At 40.6% G+C, this 15,879-nt stretch overlaps 1 protein-coding gene across 1 annotated transcript in view; it reads left to right on the forward strand.

Moving 5' to 3' along the window:
* The window catches only part of GRIN2A (glutamate ionotropic receptor NMDA type subunit 2A), a 284,374-nt gene that overhangs the window by 223,108 nt on the left and 45,387 nt on the right, over nucleotides 1-15,879 (forward strand). Inside the window, exon 11 of the mRNA XM_050966516.1 lies at nucleotides 4,681-4,841. Within this exon, the coding sequence (XP_050822473.1) occupies nucleotides 4,681-4,841 (161 nt within the window). The remainder of the gene's footprint in view (nucleotides 1-4,680; nucleotides 4,842-15,879) is intronic.

Consider the following 15,879-nt stretch of genomic DNA (forward strand, 5'->3'; position numbering starts at 1 on the left):
CTTTAAGACCCATTAAAAGCTCTAGACACAGTAAGAGACCTCTGGAGAGGAGAGATGATGATAGCTAGATTGCCTTTATTATAGGTAGGCTTGGCAGATTTAGATTTTCTTTTTATAATTTCAGTGGATAATATTGGTGCTTATTTGGAATCATTTAAAATTTTTTTTATTGATTTAAATGTTCACAAATGTAGGGAATTGGGGGGGAGGTGTTTGATAATTATTACTTAATGGTGGTAGATATTAAAATTCAAAATGTTAATGATTTATAGACCATTAAAACACAAATTGTTAAAATCACATGTCAAAATATACAAAGTAAATATCCTTAAATCCACAAATCCTATCTGGTTTTACTTTTCATTCACCCATCCATTTGTAACCACCCTAATTAAAAAAAGTCTAAATCACTGGATTTTGCTCATGAAGTCTTACTTTGCCTATGTGTAAATTTTGATTATTATCAATGGAACTAATTTTTCACTGGTTTGTGTGTACAGTGAAATCAAGATTTATTGACATTACTGATAAAAATCAAATTCTTTCAAGCCTAATTATATGTAGGACTTTTAGCTCTGCTTATTACTAGGTTGCCAAACACTTCCCAATATAAGACCCTGTTTCCGCTGCTTTTCACTTTAACAAAACTTCAGCTATTCAAGCTGAAATTTTGTGTGTTGAATGTCTGCCCCAGGTTGGATTGTTTTGCACAGGCAGCCTTAATTCTAGCATTTTCTTACACCAGAATCCTTGATTTTTCAGCCATGCAGTTCTTCTAACATAGTTTTCTTTGTGTGGAATAATATAGGGCATACATTTGAGCAGTTATTTACTGATATATGATTCATTGCATCTTTGTCAGAGTACAGCAGAGTTAAGTCAAGAGGCATCCTGGCTGACTGGCCAATTAGAGTAAAAGTTTTGCCCTGTCCCCTCTCTCCCTGTCCTGCCCCTTCCAGTTGCTATTAGAACAACACAGGATATGTCTACATAGATAGCCTGGGTAGACAGATATGCACTAGCTCTGCCTGAGCTAGTGTGCTAAAAATAGTGATGTGAACATTGCAGCATATGTAGTGGCACAGACTAGCCACTCAAATACAAGCCCACCAGTTGCCCCAAGTCTATACTCAGGTAACTAGCTCATGCTGCAGCGACCATGCTGCTATTTTTAGTATGGTAAACTTGGCAAGAGCTAGCATGTGTCTGTCTACCCAGGTTGGGCGGCATGCTCCCAGCTGTAGTATAGACATTCCCACAGAGTGTCATCAGAATTTTCAGATGAAAGTTTCTATATGAATTTTTGATAGCTGTGACTTTAGTTATACCTTTTGTAATTCCACTTTGTGCTATCCCTGTAAGAAATAGATGGATGGTAGCATATCTGGAATCCATCTCTACTGTGGTGTTTGAGAAGGAAGAGAGCTCAAATGTGGGATCAAGTTGCTTGTGAATAATGGCCTGATATCAGTCACCTGAATGAAATCATGTGGAGCAGAAAGGCATAGTGATAAAAACAAACTATATAAATGAGAAGAAGACTATTCTCTCAGCTCAGACCATTATAAATGTGTCACTGGGGTCCTAGATCAGTGGATGAGAGTTTTTGGTTACTGTATATGCTGCAGAGCTAGTAGTGGGCATAATATGGGGAGTTAAGAATGGATTGATCTCCTTTTGAATAATAGCAAATGTCCTTTTATGATCAAAATTGAAGTTTTCTGCATTTAATTTGGAGATTTTTATTAACAATAAAAAAGAGCTGAAAATACTTCACAAAAGGTCTTAAAAGAAAATTGCATCCTGACAGCTCCCATATATTCCAGTTCCCACCAGGGTTCTTGAGAACTTGAGTCTAAAAGCAAGACTTGCCAAAAGTGAGGCTTTTTGCTTCCTCCTCAAACCCAAGCTTCATGGATCTTTGATGCAATCACAGGTCCTATATTCTCCCTCCAACCTATGTCAGTTCATGGAATAGATATTATTAAAAGTATCATTGAGATTTTCAAATTCCTCCTTACATCTGGGTGACCTATTTGCAGTACATTTATTCATTGCATTTAGCTCTTTCCTGTTTGCAGAGCATGAACAGACCATCACTTTTTAAAAAAACCCAACTCCTTTAAGAATTTGCTCATGGCTAGCAATACTTGGTTGAATGTTTTGTGGCAATAAAGTCCAGCCTACAGATTCTTCTTGAAGGATTTGCTTCTTTTGAATTTTTAATATTAGCATTTCAGTCTATGAGTTGTGTGATTGGTCTGCTAAGTCACATATTATTTATTCTGTTCTTTGATTGAATTACCTGTACTTTATAAGCCATGTCTGCCCTAAATAAATGTTTTGGGATTGAATTTTGACTGTCAGTATGAAATTCATTTCCTGCAAACATTCCTATGGAGTCAGCTTTGCTCATATGGAGCTTCATGAAAAGTGAAAATGGAGCAAAACTTCTTGAGAAGTCACCAAGGCATTCAAACAATTTTCCTTTTTTTTCCAACTCTGCTTTTATACATTAGTACTATGAGTAGGGCTTGCAAAAACTCATCAAATATTAATTTTCAAAAAATTTCAATTATTCCAATAACAGCAAAAAAAAATTTTTTTTGTAAAAAGTTTTGTTGAAATTTTGAAAATGTGAAAATTTTTGAGCAGGAAATTACACCAGGCTTAGTACTTGAGAAACTAGTCATATTCATTTTAAGACACTAATTATAAGTCAAACAAATACCTGGACCTAATTCTCCCCATAGAATTTGACTCCCACTGACATGTATGGAAGTTGTGGGCATATATCAGGGAGCAGAATTTGGCTCAGTTCTGCTTACAAAGTGCAGAAAGGCGAGAGCAAGAAACCAGTCACAAAGTATGAACTAAAGTGTAAATGTCTGATTTTATGGTAAGCCTGAATCAACCAGCACAGATAAGGTAGGGAAATAATCCTTTAAACAGGAAAGCAGTGTGAATGTCCAAACAGAGATATACAGGAAGAAGCATATTGCAGCAAAATTAAATGAAAATAAAGTTAGTTTCATTCTAGTTTTCCATAGGCTTCATTAAAATGAAGTATTCCATTGCAGAGTCATCCCGTGAAAATCATACTGCAGTAAAGAAACTATTTTGAGTCTAAAATCAAGGTTTGACAGAAGTGAAAATGTTCCTATAGCAAATAGTTTATAGGCAAGCCTATTTGCTGCTGTCTCACAGTTGGCATTGGAGCCTGGGAATTCTTGCTGTAGAAGAGCAAAATTTATGAAGGGAAGCACTACCTCTGTGGCCCAAATGAAGCATCTGCTGTATAAATGAATATTGGCTGACTCTCGCACTATATGGGCGATGGACTGGGAATCTAACCTTTACAGTAATAACACAAAGAGCATTTTACCACTGAAACTGTGGAGTGAGGATCCTAGATAATGTCTTTCCTATAATGAATTGCTTTTAGTCATATTAAATTGAAGTTCCTCATTAGTCAAGTTACTTCAGTTTAGGGCCAATTTTAACAAAACATTTTAATTAACCTTCACTTCTGGTAACACTTCCTTACAATGTTATCCAAATGTTTACTCAGTCTGAAACCCAAAGGGCTACTGCTAATCCTATGGAAATACTGAAACATTCCCAGTGTGGTGCCTGTACATTCTGCCTTTCCTAGCTCCATAGCTTTTCCATTTGAAAAAAGATTCCTCACTGGCAGTAAGCCACCTACCCCAGGCTCATAAATGAATTACTTTTGTCTTTAAGTCATAGGTCGGGGTTGGGCTTAGGTGTGCACTATCCCAGCAGAGATAGTCAGAGGCATTGTTCAGGGAAACAAGGCAGTGGCTGCCGCACTTTTCAAAGAGTGCAGAATGAACTTCCATCCACATGAAGGCAGCTGAACTGGTTCAAGCCAATTTCCTCCCCTTTGACCTTGCCCTCTCCCTGTGGATGGGCAAGCATGCTGCAGGTGCTAGTCTGGTGCAGTCTTTGTGGTCCCTTGTGCCCTAGACCAATTAAAAGGAAGGCTCCTTGCATCCTATGCTGTCTCTAAAACTTACAGAAAATAAGAGAATGTGGATGGCGAGGACTTCATTGGAGAGTTGTATTTTCAGTGTGGCTGGCAATGGCATTATCACCTGTCCATCCCCACGGCATTGCTTGCTCTTTTTTCTTTTTTTCACTTTTGGTTTTTGATGGAGGGACTGGTTTTCGAGGGAGGGATGTCCTCCTGGTTCCAGTGTCTCAAGCCTCCTGTGGTCAACTTAGCTGCCATCACGAGACACCCTGGAGGTTGCGAGGGAACAATATAGAATGTCAGAAATGTGCTGATGTCACTTGGGGCGTGAACATTTTCATTCAGCTCCACAAGTGACAAGAGGGACTTTTGAAGGAGGTGTAGGGTGACCAGATGTCCCGATTTTATAGGAACAATCCCAATTTTGGGGTCTTTTTCTTATAGAGGCTCCTATTACCCTTCACCCCCTGTTCTGATTTTTCACACTTGCTGTCTGTCCACCCTAAGGAGGTGTCAGTCTATCATGGCAGAAGCACAAGTTGTCCTTGAAGCAGGCAATGTGGAGCAATTAGCTGGACAAAATTCTATGCACATTATTTAACAGGAGATCAATCTGATAGATTTGTCTCATCTAGGCCCTGTGTTTACATGTTTATTTTGAGTGTTCCTTTCCTTCTCTCTAGTTTCAGAGGCCACATGATTATTCACCCCCCTTTCGATTTGGAACTGTTCCAAATGGGAGCACAGAGAGAAACATCAGAAACAATTACCCAGATATGCACCTCTATATGACAAAGTATAATCAGAAAGGTGTTGAGGATGCATTGGTCAGCTTGAAAACTGGGTAAGCAATTTTTATTTATTTTAATGAATGCTGCAGGCTTTACAGAAACTGAGGAATATTGAGCCCTGCTTATAATGATAAGGGACTGTCGGATACCAGGCCTTGGTTCTGGGTGAATGGTGGTTCTACTCCGAGATGGACTTTGTAACCACAGGGGAGCAAAAGCTGTCTGCACATAATGTGTGTGCCATTTGAATCATGTTGGAGGCTGTGATACCAAACATGCGGTAGGTTCAAAATGTGGAATTAAAATTTCTCAAATTGAGAAGAAAAAAAGTACAAATCAATGTGAAAACCCAAACCATAGTATAGTGGTAATATGCCCAACACTGAAGCAGCATGTTTTGTGACAATCTGTTCTCTACTCTCTGCCCTCTCCCCCAGCTGCCTTCTAGAACTAGCCTTTTAAGTTTGGCAAAGCCAAGTAGATACAGCCTTAAAGTGGCCATTTTGTAAGCAGCAACCTTCTCCTCTTCTAGCTAGTCTATACCTTTTAAATGTTCCCCTTCTTATTGCTGGTCACCTAGCATTGTGCATTCTCACAGACACAAACCATTTGATTTTGTTCTTCATAAAATCTATTGGGATGGGATGGACCGCAAATGTCACCTAATTCATCTGCTAGCATTGTAACAGCATCAATGTCCTTATTCCTTCAATAGTTTGATTTAGATGTTGTTGCAGGGTATGCACACCCCATGCCCATTTTGGGTTGTGATACCACTGCCATTAGTCTCAACAGCCTCTAGGCCAAAAGCAGCCAGAATCACTGCCAGCAGCCCTTATGTTCAGGGCAGTGCAGTCTAGTGACTAGAATCAATATAACTGCCCTCAGGTATAGGGCAATATGGCCTACGAGCCAGGGTCAATATAACAGCCTTTGGGTGCAGGGCAGTGAGGCCCAATGGCCAATATCCAGGGAGGAGGAAGGGGCCACCATGAGGGTGGGGTGACAGCCCAGGCAGAGAGGCCATGGCCCACCCGACTCCACAAAGCCTCAACCCAGGGCCCTGACTGTGTCAGAGTGCTCCACCACTGGTCAGTGGGGACTCCCACCAAAACATGCTGACCTCAATCAGGTTGGAGATGCCACTTGCACATCCTCTCTGGGTCACTTCCTACTGTATTTCCAGGCATTGTAGTCCGCTGAGCATTGAGGTTCCAAGGCTCTTCAGTGTGGATGATTCCCTGAGGCTTCATCGACATCAGCCCTCCAGTCTGGCTCTCAGGGTCTCCAGTCCCTGCATACAAAGGCTGTGATGGCTCTTCTGCTAGAGCATCCACCCAAGATCCTTCCCCTCTGGCAGTTAGCCTAGAATGATCTGGGCTGCTACCTTTTATACTGAGACAGTAATTGGAGCATGCCCAGCACAGTCTGAGGGGCGAGACTTCTCTCACCCATAGTGTGGGGTTAACCCTCTCTTGTCCAGTGCAGGGTAAGTATACCCCGTCACAGATGGAAACACTGTATACTGCTTTCCTGTCTTTGAACAAGTCTTTTCCTCTTTGAATGAAAGGTTGATCTCCATCCGTTTGCCCCCTATGGGTGTGTCTCACTGTTTGCATATCACATACCAGTGCATATTGCTACAGTAGCAACTTCTGAACAATGCAACACTAGTTGTGATCATCTTTTATAAACATATTGGTCATCTTCAGAATTTGACATTGTCTAACTAAAACCTGATTAAAACTATCAAAATTAAATATAATAGAAGATGGAGATTGTTCACTTTTTTTAATAATTCATCTCCAAATGTATTGATCATATGAGAGACTCAAGTTAACCAAAGATTGAATTAAGTAACAGTATATCTCCATCAGTGGCAATCTCACATCTTACTCTAATGCATATCTTTTCTTATAAATATTTAAAGTTAGTATGGAAGCTAATTTTCCTGCTACTGTTTTAACCTGTTACTTTTGTTTGGGCTTCATTGTCCAATCAGAATAACAAGTTCCTATCATTTTAATATAAATCTTCTCTGTGTACTGGTAGACAGTTAAGTTATGTCTCATCTTATGTCCAGATGCCCAAGTCTCTCTTAGCATTTACTTGTACTCTAGGTCCTGTCCTATAAACTTTTATCATTTTTATTGCTCTTTTCTGGACTGTTTCTAATTTGTCAATATCTTTTTAAAATGCAAGATGTCCAGAACTGAAGGCAACACTGCAGCTTATGCCTAACCAGTGCAAGTTATATGTTTGCTAGTTTATATATGTGTTGTGAATCATGATGGGACAGCCAAGCCTTACTGCTTTCTATATGAAACTTCCTGAAGGTAGCTATACTCAGCAAAAGTCTTTACTTTGGCCAAAGATTTGGGTTGTTGTGTGTACTTGGGGGAGGGGGAAGAAGGGAAGTTGTACACATTTTATGCAGTGTGGTTTTTGCTCCAGCTGCTTTCACTATAAAGTCTCTAAGATATTGCTGTGAAACACAAATAAAACACCATTCAGGTCATGATGTGTAAAGGCAGTTGGCTGGTTGCAAGGGAATTCTGAATATCCACTAAAACTTAAAACTGATTCCTATTGCACTGTTTCTCCTCTCTACAAGATTTAATCCTCTTGACAGCATGAACTATTCATTTTCATAGACTTTTCCCACTGGAGTTTCTTTTCCTTCTTTAAGTGATTTCTCGTCCTGGACATTCCTAGGTGTCTACCCTGCTTCCCTCGAGTGACACTTTTGCAGCAGGTGGTGCAAATAACCTGCCATGTACAGTATTTTCCAGATCAGTATAAGACAACTGTAACATACAGCTGAGTTCTTTAGTGTTTTGTCTCATGGCATCTAAGGAAGGATTAAAAGACAAGTAAAAATACATCATCAGCTGCTGACGTTTCAGACTACAAAAGTGTCACTTTTTCTTTGATTATATCCTAGTAACTATCACGCCAGCAGGATTATAGCACCACAGTCAGAAGGGGTTGGATATTATTTCCCCTTAGACTCTGCAGAACAAAAACTGCAGTGTTATGATTGTGAACACTCATTCTGTTACTACGGAACACTGTATTGAAGCCCAGGCAGCACATCAGTTGCTTCCTCTTATGTTCCTGAGTTATATTTATGTCACTTGTGTCACCTGTAGTCAAGAGGGCCTCTGTTACCATATCTCTGCTGTTACATACTCAGTATACAGATGGCTCAATCTCAGTGAATTTACCTGCCCCTTTGACTCCATTCCCTCTTGTGTTCTGGCTTCTGTTGCTTCCCATCTGAACTCTTTTTTCTGTTCATGTTTATTAAATAAAATGTCAAAAGAAAACCTAAAATTTACACTCACAATAGCTGTACAGCACACAAATACAAAAAGAAAACATCCAAACTTTTCATACCCTAGACTGTTTGACCTGCGAACTAAAATGTCTGTTTGATTGCTGTTTTTGCTGAAATCATCTGTTTTTCCTCAGCCATTGCTAGCTCAAGCCTTTTTCTGCAACTGTCCCATCTCTCTCTGCCCCTTTGTCTGCTGATGCATTTAGGGCATGAAGGCTATGAAGGCCATGAGGTCTATTCTCATGGCCTTCATGCCCTCGTTACTGTTTTAATTCCTTTGCAGTCCAGTTTCACTCCTTTCCACTGAAACCACTGTCATTCAGGTCACAGGGGAATACCTCCTGGCAAAGTTGACAGGCTCTTTTCTTCATATTCATCCTCTCCAATCTATCTCTCACCTTCATCACACTCCATTCCTTTCAACTTTTCTTCTTTACCCTGGCAATGTGGACTGTGTGTTGTGGGATGACATTTCCCTTGACCAGCAAACCAGGGACTGAAGCCTGGGGCCCTCAGAGCTAAAAGCATTAGTTGCTTAAAGGTTTCATGTTCAATTTCTTTCTTTCTTTCTTTTGGTGTCTAATTTAGATAGAAAGCTCCTTGGGGCAGGTGTCTGATCTGCCTTTGTACAGTAATGAATACTTAGTACTCAATAAGTGTCTAATAATAATGGTGTGGTACTTTTGGTCCACATAGAAATCAAACTAGAAAGTGGCCTCTTGTGAGATATCAGTTTGTTTTTTTCAGACTCTGAAGCTGCACATTGGCTTTGAATAAGCATCAGCTTTTTTGTATAATTTTCTGACCTGACCTTCTAGATCATTTGAGCTTTGACCATTGCTATTAGAAATACCATTGAAACAGTTTTCATGTTGTTTTGGTACTGACATTTCTGGCCAGGTAGCAAGCCAAATTCCTCATTCAACAACTGTCCCTCCCTCTCTGTGCCTGAAAGATGTTCCCATTTCCCAGTGCTTGATGCAAAATAAGGCATTTAAATACCATGACTTCTTGTATTAAGCAGCCAGCGGACCCTATGCTTTTGGGTGTTGTCTATAGTGTGATATAGCATGACCAGAGGCAGGGCCGGCTCCAGCATTTTTGCCATCTCAAGCAGTGGGAAAATTAAAAGGCTCAATCGGCGGCACTTCAGCGGCAGCTCTGCTGCCACCGCTTCATTCTTCGGTGGCAATTCAGCGGAAGAGATTGAGTGACCCGCTGCCGAATTGCCGCCGAAGAGCCGGATGTGCCACTCCTTCCCATTGGCTGCCCCAAGCACCTGCTTGCTGTGCTGGTGCCTGGAGCCTGCCTTGGCCAGAGGGCAGCAGGAGAATGATAGATGGGAGATATGTAAGCCCCAGGATGGTGAGAGCCTTATCCCCTGTAGGGGGAAGAGCAGCTGCTACAGATTAATTAGAACACCTGAAGCCAATTAAGCCAATTAGAGCACCTGAAGCCAGTCACCTGATTAAAAAAAATCCTGCTTCAATAAGACAGTTGGAGAAGTTGAAGCAGAGCGGTTTGGTGTTGGAGCAGAGAGCAGTTTGGAGGAGTTGAAGCAGAGCAGTTTGGTGTTGGAGCGGAGAGCAGTTTGGAGGAGTTGAAGCAGAGTGGTTTGGTGTTGGAGCAGAGAGCAGTTTGGAGGAGTTGAAGCAGAGTGGTTTGGTGTTGGAGCAGAGAGCAGTCTGGAGGAGAGCAGTTTGGAGGGAAGCAGACAATGGTTTGGAAAAGTGCTGTGGCGGGCCAGAAGACCTGGCTTGTACAGAGCAGAGCGACTCCACAGGCACAAGGAGCTGGGAAAAAACTTGCTCAAGCAGAGAGAGGGCAGGAAGCCCCCCCAAGCTGAAGGGACAGAGAGGGAAGTAGCTCAGGTGAAGGAATCACACTAGCTCAAGTGGTTTACCGCTATCCTTGGGCCCCTAGGCTGGGACCCGGGGTAGAAGGCAGGTCCGGGTCCCCCCCTCTCCACTCTCCTTCTCTGGGATACTAGTGGGACAGTTTATACCCCAGATCAGGGGTATAACAGCACCCTGAACAATCACACAAGAAGAGAAAGTGTGGAACCAATCATAGTAGTGCCGGCAATTTGCTACAACAGATATGTAGATATTTGAATAAGGATGTGAGGTTTTATTTTTCAGTTTCAGTTTTCAGTCTTTGGGGATATAAAATGGCACTACCACTTCTACAGGTATAAAGAACAATGTGGTAGTTCAGTAGGAAATTATTAACTCTAGGCACTATGGCTGACTTTTAATTATCATCATGGCATGATATAGAATAAGTGTTGGGTCATTAGTTGTTCTGGGTGTCTCTTGTACCTGCATGTTGAGTGGAATGCTATGATGAATCATACACTAGCCTTTGGGACCCAGTCCTCCCACACAGTGTGCATCACCACTGCATGTTTATCATCTCAGCAGATATGCCACAACATGAGACAAGAGTGCTGGAACAATTTTTATAGTGGGGGTGCTAAGAGCCATTGAACCACATTGTAAACCTGGTATATACTGGAAAACACTTCAAGCCAGGGACAGCACGCCTAGTTCCAGGAGCTTTTCCTTACTCCTATTTCTCATGATTCATGGTAGCTGAAAGTCCATCTCTCCTTTAGAAGCACTGGCAATTGGAAGTGACAACATGGGTGATTGCAGGAGAAATACAATCTCACTTTATCCTGGAAGATAACATGTCACTGCTCTAGTCTGCCTCACTGGAATTCTCTGCCTTAGAGCAGCATACAAAGTAAGTAAATGTTCTTGGTGACAACAGAAATCTGTGGGAAAATTCCCCCCATACCAGCAGAATTTCTGTGATAGTTTTATTTTCTAATCTATTTGGCTCAACTCCTACTTTAATTCCAGATATTATAGCAAGATGTAAGGCTAATCATTTAAGTGGTGTTTGATATTTTAGGTTATTAAAGTGAACTGCTGCAGTCAGAGGCTGATGCAAAGGAGGAGGCAGACATAGAACTCCAGACACACAGATGTCTATCAGTTTATTTTTCTGCATTAAAAATTGTGTTTATTAATCAATAAAGGATGATAGACTAGAAAAGACCTACAAAACACTAAAGGATGGTACTCTAGTACACCAGTTCTGCTCCATTGTCCATTAACTTCAGTAGATGCCAGTCCTTCATTCATTTTAAAACGAATTATAAGAAAACAAAAGAGGTTTGCTACTTTGCAGTCCTCTACAATAGTTGTGAAAAATAGACTTCAAAGGTGTTGGTCCAGATCTCTTATTTGGACAGGCAAATCACCATAATGCAAACTATCGGTCTGGGCATCCATGACACTCAAGTGTATATTGTAGTCAGCAGCCCATTCCATTAATCTTGTCAAGGGCTTTGTGTGGCAACACTGCAGTACACACACAATCTGTAAATGAGAGAGGCCAGGAGTGTTGTAGTACGTGTGAGTACGTGTGCACACACTATCCTGAATTTTTAAGAAATCCACTTTGTGTTTGCTACAACTGAATCCAGTCTTTTTTCCACCATCTGAGACACTACAAGGGCTGGAAGGGCCAAACAACAAAGCTTTAAAAGAGTGATTGCAAAAACACCCATTGTGGTACTTGAACTGACTGGTATTGGTTTAGAATCAGGTCTCATGATATTTAATTGACTGTAGTGCTCACTCACTGGATGGAGGATCAGATTTTAGATTTGAGGTTCAACGTGAGATCTGATTTACACAGAAAAAATGTTTATTATCTCTATAAGCCATGCTGTAATTACTGTGAGTACTACTTAGAACTTGATTAGAATAATTTTCATAGCATGGTTACAAGCCCCAAATAAATAAGTAATTCAATGCTGGCTCTGAAGAGACTACATCCCAGATGCCGTTCCACTTACTCAATATAAAATGAAAAAATGAGTAGACATTCAATGTATTTGTCACTGTAGATATACAGGGCACGAGTCTATCCTTGTTTACATGGGTGTAAATCATAAATAACTTGATTTACCTCAATGGAGACACATCAGTAGAAAACTGGTATAAGATCAGATCCAGGGCTAAGGCTGCAGTAATGGACCCACTCCATTGGGAATGGTGTTTGCACGACAATAGTAGTACTTTGGGGACAATCTCTGTGAGGTGACTATTCAAAAAGTTTTGGAGAGAAATGAATGCTAAAGAGACTGGAGGACTAGGACCCAGACAGCTGAGTTTAAAGAGACGTAAGATGATAGTTCCTTATCTATATTTTGATACTCTCAGATTCACAATAGTTATTTAAAATTCTGCTGTTGTATACTTCCAGACTGTGACTCTTATGTACTTCACTCAGGAGAACATTGTTACTCTAATTGGGAATTTCCCTTTGTGTCACCAGAGTCTTTGTTAATAACGTACAAACACCAAATTAGTTTTTCTTTTCTTCCACTTTACTTTGTGCTATTTGTTAGATATTAGAATCGAGAAGAAATCTCTCTTCATTATCTGTCTTATATACAGAACAGTAGTTGTTTTCTATACCACAAATGAACTGGAGACGTGGAGGATGGTCGCCATGAAATGACTGATTATGATAGTTTTCTTAATCTCTCCCCCACCTCCATTTCTGTGGAAACCTCTTTACCCTGAAGTACAACACAGCAAACTGCACCAAGAGCTGTGACAAAGCTAGTCAAGCCAGTGGAATAAACATGGGCAAGTTTCAGTTAAATCACAGAAACCCTATCTTAGGGTTTAGAGCAGTTTGAAATGTACAGGCTGGCAGAATGACCCAGCAGAATCCCAATTCCAGTCAGCAAAAGCTTTTCTTCAAAGGATAGTGCTTACAACAAGAAAATACAAAGCAAGTTACAAGCAGAATGTGAACAGAAAACTCCTGAGGCTGGAGTTCAACCTAGTCCTATAAAAACAACAAGGAGTCCGTGGCATCTTAAAGACTAACAGATTTATTTGGGCATAAGTTTTCGTGGGTAAAAACCCCACTTCTTCAGACCAAATGAAGGTCAGTCAGCTGGCCTGGCCTGATAGATTATGCATAGCAACGGAGCCCTGCTATCGCTGTAGTGTGTGCATCTACAGGCATCAAACTGTGGGCTCCATGAGTTGCAGTGATGGAGGGGGCCAGTGCTGTGTTATCCAATCTAAACTTTTAGGACCATCCGTATCATTAGAATATCTGTTGATTTGCATTAGGTAGCTCAAAACCAGAATAATTCCTTGAACAGAAAATAACCAGTCACTTGTGTTATGTTTGCAACCCCTGTTCCAATTTTTGTTTGCTTTATTTTTTTAGGAAAGGCTAGGAAAAGAGGAGGTATCTCTTTGCAAACAAAACAGATTTGAGATGGGCAATCCTTTTTTGGTTCTCTGGCATTTGTTACTACTGTTAATAGTTTTTTCAGTCTGCATATAGCCATTTCCCCATGCACAGCTCTCCTGTGCATCACTGAGATGTGAAAATGACAGATGGAGGCGGAGACTTGGAGATTAGGAACAGCATGAGAGATGTATTTATTTTCCTGGCTTAGGCCTTTGTCCAAACATGCCTACACCGGAATTTCAATAGGGCTTTTTATGGGTAATGGCTTCAACCAGACGCCTTAATGAGGGAAATCTCTTCTTAACATAGAAATCAATTAGAATGCATCTCTCTTACACAAACGCATACTTACTAATTGAGCCCCTTGTTTTAATTTGTTATTTTTCTCATGTACTTTTCCATTACGCGTGGATGTTGCTTGAAGAAGAGTGGTCACAGTGTCTGTCTTATCTTACAGAAAAAAGATGGCTTCTTCAGCTGATAGATCGGAACTGTGACAGGCCCATTTAAGTGAGAGTTTCATTGACTGGATTAAGTTGTCAATATATTTTATTTTATGTAGGCTACAGTTACAGGAGTCCTTTGTATTCAATTAACCAATAGTCCCCTTAGTCTGCTACCCCCACACCAAAATGTAAATCCATCTGTGTTTATGTGCAATAATTGATGTGGCTAGATATCCAGGGGCCAGCTGTTAAGCAGCTAGACTGATGCAGAGGTTTGCACAGGAGGGAAGGATGCAATGTTTGTCAGTTTGCACACATCCAGTTTAATGGCCTAGTCTGTAGTTGTTAGACTAAGGATTATCTTGGAAATCCTTTGTAGTGCAAGACCTTTGGCAGGTACAGCCACAATTCATTATTAGACATTAAAAATCTCTGAAGTAGACACTATCACTTTGCAGACATGTTTCGAGTTAGTAGAGTACTTCCACAGTGTCACTTGAATATTTGTTTGTTTAAAATTTTTTACTGGCAGATAAATTATTTTGTAATGATGCCAAATAGAAAACATCATAAACAGCCAACTGAGAACAACCTGGGTGGAAATGGCTTGAAAGAGATGTTTCCCCTTGTGAAAACAACAATGTGAAAATATTGATCCAAAATCAAATAATGTTTAACATAAATAGGGCTGGGCAAAACTCCAGATGCTCAAATAATCCCTGAAAGTCCTTGTCTGTTAGGCATCTTTGGCTTTATGTTATGTTTTTGAAATATATCCCATTCACAGCTTTGCAGACTCCAGTTATCCACTACAGATACAGAATGGCCAGAAGCAGTTCTGGCTCCCTCTCCAATGCGTTTTAACCATTACCTGGAGGTAACACCCTCGGGCAGGGAAAGCATAGGTCACTGTGTGTGTGTTTGTGTGTGTGTGAGTTTTGAGAGAGAGATTGTATTTTGAAAGACAATTGAAAGAGACCTGAAAGGGCTAGGGTGTACAGGAAATAGGGACATGAGACTTCCTTTTCTTTATATTATAATGACATTTTTAATGCCTCGGAATTTTCCTATTTGCCTTTCATGGCCTGTCCATTGTTTAAGAAACACTGCCCTTGGCCATCCAGTCCAGTTTAGCCAAATTTGTTTGAATTTTGTGTAATGTATTACATTCCTGCATACCTTCAAATAATAGTGTCCTAATTTCATCCAAAAAACAGAGCTCTTGCTGTAGAGTGACTGATTTTCCCAAAAGACACTTGCCCTGTGATTCTGTTCTCACTTCCTCTTTCTACCCCAGCTGTGACTATGCGGTTCTGGCGGGACCCAACTGAGAGTGCCAATTCAAGACCAATTGCTTAAACAATTAAACCTTAAACCTAGGCTGGGTTTTTTCCACCTCTAAGGCAAACCAAACCAGCCAGACCAAGAGGATTTTGATTTTACCCCACTGGCTAACCACAAGTCACACAAGCAATTTCCTTAGACACTCTAGTCTCCCAGTATCACCACCAGTCCCACTCATCCTGGGGATGAATGGTTATGAAAACCAACACCCCAATAAAAGAAAACGGTTCTCTCGGTCCCAAAGAATCAAGCCCTGGACCTAGGTCAATATACAAATCAGATCTTACCTACAAATCATGCTGTTGCCAATCCTTTAGAATCTAAAATCTAAAGATTTATTCGTAAACGGAAAAAGATTTAGATGAGAGCTAGAATTGGTTAAATGGAATCAATTACATACAGTAATGGCAAAGTTCTTAGTTCAGCTTGTAGCAGTGATGAAGTAAACTGCAGGTTCAAATCAAGTCTCTGGAGTACATCCCCCGCTGGGATGGGTCATCAGTCCTTTGTTCAGAGCTTCAGTTTGCAGCTTTTTTGCTTCTTTTTTGGCTTCTACCCAGAGGTAAGAAGCAGGATTGAAGACCAGATGGAGATGAGGCATCAGCCTTTTATAGGCTTTTTCCAGATGTAAGAACACTTCTTTGTTCTTACTGTAGAAACTTATAG

This window comes from Gopherus flavomarginatus, chromosome 9 (genome assembly GCF_025201925.1).
Source record: "Gopherus flavomarginatus isolate rGopFla2 chromosome 9, rGopFla2.mat.asm, whole genome shotgun sequence".
In the NCBI taxonomy this organism is placed as follows: domain Eukaryota; kingdom Metazoa; phylum Chordata; order Testudines; family Testudinidae; genus Gopherus; species Gopherus flavomarginatus.